Raw genomic sequence first — 2564 nt, forward strand, 5'->3', positions numbered from 1 at the left:
TTTTTTTAATAATATTTTTTATTATCGACTGCTATTCAGTTAGTAAATAATTAAATATAAATTATTTTAAATTATTTTTTTGACAACACTTTTATTACCTAATACCTAGAGTCTAGATATCGTTATAATTATTTTATCATTACTGACGACAGACTTTCGATGAATTGAGATTGAATTTTTCTAATGGGCCATTTATCCATCCAATTTTATTGATGATTTAGTTGTTGCCAAAAATATAATTATGATAAAATAATTACCCACACCGTCGCTATCGATAAAATGGTTGGTAAAACTGAATTCTCTTGTGCAGGAGGGAGAGCGAAATGGCATGTGAGAAGAAACAAACCGAAATGAAATAGTTCAAAGTTTTTGCTCTCCCATATAGGTATTTTCTAGCAAGCTCCTTGGTTCCCTTTCGTTTTCTCCATGTCTCAAACTCAAAGCGTACCATGCATTTATTACTAGTACTACTTAGCTCGTTTCTTGTTTGTGTGTTTATTTTCTCATGACACTGTCCATTGCAGCAGCTGCAGCCTGTAGTGTTAGTGGCTCCCCAATATATGTACCTCTCTCTTTGCCCCCCTCTGCACACCTTGTCCCTTATTCCGTACATCCTTAGAATAATTTGACCACACCACCATTTTGTTCCATTACTACTCTTCATTCTTTCTCTTAAAAGTGGAAAGAGACCAATAAACTACTAATAACGAACCCTTCTATTCCCTCTTATTACATACCTCGCGAGCATAATAAGAGATGCTTCCTTTTGGGGGCAGATTCTACGGGTTCGAGAGCTGGCTAGACCAACCTCACCAACACGACTCATCACCCTCTGATGGATTTTTTGTTCCCGAAGCACCTTTCAAGGCAACGGATCTATTATTCGACGGAGCAGGCAGATCATCCAAACTGGATAATAATAGGAAATCAACGGAAGCCTGCAAGAGCCACAGGGAAGCCGAGAGGAGGCGCAGGCAGCGAATCAACGCTCATCTTTCCACCCTTCGCTCCCTCCTCCCTAACACCGCCAAGGTTATTTTTACATTTTTGCCACCACTTATCACATACACTCCGTACTGATTCACTTTCTTATAATATTCGTTATCAGTTTACCATTCAACCTTATACATATCATACTCCTTAGCTCGTTCAAAATCAAAGCATAGCTAAATAAATTGTTTATCATCGCAAATTTAACCTAAAAAGATGAATATATAATTAATAACAAGATAAGAATTAAGACTCGAATCTCAGCAATTTTAATTTCCGATATCGTTTCTTGTTTTACGACAGTGCATGGGTCGAGGGCACATTGGTAAATTCAAGTGCTTGTGTGGTGTGTGCAGGCAGATAAGGCGTCGTTGCTGGCGGAAGTGGTAAAGCACGTGAAGCGGCTAAAGAAAGAGGCCGATGACGTGGCACGAGACCCGTCCAAACCCGACGCCGAAGCAGAACCGTGGCCGTTTCCGGGAGAATCCGACGAGGCAACACTCAGCTACTGCGACGGAGAACCGAACCTGGTGAAGGCGACGCTGTGCTGCGAGGACCGGCCCGGTCTGAACCGGGACCTGACGCATGCGATTCGGTCAGTTCGAGCGAAAGCGGTTCGGGCCGAGATGATGACGGTTGGGGGCCGGACCAAGAGTGCGGTGGTAATTCAATGGCCAGCAGCGTCTGGTGGTGGTGATTCAAAAGAAGGGGTGGAGGTTGGAGCTCTGGAACGGGCATTGAAGGCAGTTATTGAGAATCGGGCTTTAGTGGGATCTGGGATGGGCCGCTTCGTGTTGGGTCAGAAGCGGGCTTGGAATAGTTATGATTCCCCTGATGAGGTTGATTGCACCTTTTTGCTTAACAGAGATGCTAGCAAGTAACCATTTTTGTCTGCATTGAAACAGCCAACACAGGTGCCTATGACCAAAATCCCAATCTAACTGAAATTCCAAGAAGGGAATACCGTTTCCTAGCTAGGATTCTATCTGTTTATAAGATTTGAATTCCAGATTACTGGTTAAGAAATTTAGTTACTTACTCCACCAAAGTACTAAAATTGACCAAAATCCATAAATCTTACTAAAGATTTAAAACTAGATTGTAACTATAAATGACAGTCTTCGTAACGCTATTGGTAAACAATCCCACATGTAATGTTAGTGTTTTCAATGATATTTTGGATAAACCAAAATATATATATATATGTTACTGTTTAGCTCCATCCCTTCCTCTCCGTAAATTGAATAAAAGGGAATGCAAGTTCTGACAAGGTAAGAATGAACTATGCTACATCTAAAAGGAACATCATTGTTTATGGGGCTTCAAGTTTGAGGAGGAAGAATGAGGTAAAAGTTGATGAATGTAACTATGGGCTCAATGTAGTGTTGTTGGAATTTGACACTGACAAATCCTAAAAGATGGTTTTTCACCTGTTCTTTAATTTATAGGTGGCATTTATAAGGTTGATTTTGTTAATGGGTTTGGAGTTTTCTTGGCTCCTATTGATTATATTTATATGTTTGAAGACAAAGGATTGCCAATGTTTCCTCTAGGTTGATGATATTGAAAGTGGA

At 40.4% G+C, this 2564-nt stretch overlaps 1 protein-coding gene across 2 annotated transcripts; it reads left to right on the forward strand.

Moving 5' to 3' along the window:
- Nucleotides 1–270: 270 nt before the first annotated feature.
- On the forward strand, nucleotides 271–2212 carry LOC112762547 (transcription factor bHLH30-like). Of its 2 annotated transcripts, XM_072222786.1 has the most exons (3): nucleotides 277–385; nucleotides 525–1032; nucleotides 1347–2212. In XM_072222786.1, exons 2-3 carry the CDS (start codon nucleotides 757–759, stop codon nucleotides 1869–1871), a joined length of 801 nt encoding a protein of 266 aa, XP_072078887.1. In that variant the 5' UTR covers nucleotides 277–385; nucleotides 525–756; the 3' UTR covers nucleotides 1872–2212. The 2 variants fall into 2 exon arrangements, with proteins under 2 accessions (XP_025664206.1, XP_072078887.1); XM_025808421.3 differs by having other exon boundaries at nucleotides 271–1032.
- Nucleotides 2213–2564: the final 352 nt, after the last annotated feature.

This window comes from Arachis hypogaea, chromosome 17 (assembly GCF_003086295.3).
Source record: "Arachis hypogaea cultivar Tifrunner chromosome 17, arahy.Tifrunner.gnm2.J5K5, whole genome shotgun sequence".
Lineage (NCBI taxonomy): Eukaryota > Viridiplantae > Streptophyta > Magnoliopsida > Fabales > Fabaceae > Arachis > Arachis hypogaea.

What these genes read in the sequence shown, in the direction of transcription:
- LOC112762547 (XM_025808421.3), top strand. Translation starts at nt 757, where the DNA reads ATGCTTCCTTTTGGGGGCAGATTCTACGGGTTCGAGAGCTGGCTAGAC. An exon ending in TCCTCCCTAACACCGCCAAG is followed by an intron (nt 1,033 to 1,346) that starts GTTATTTTTACA and finishes TGGTGTGTGCAG; the next exon opens with GCAGATAAGGCGTCGTTGCT.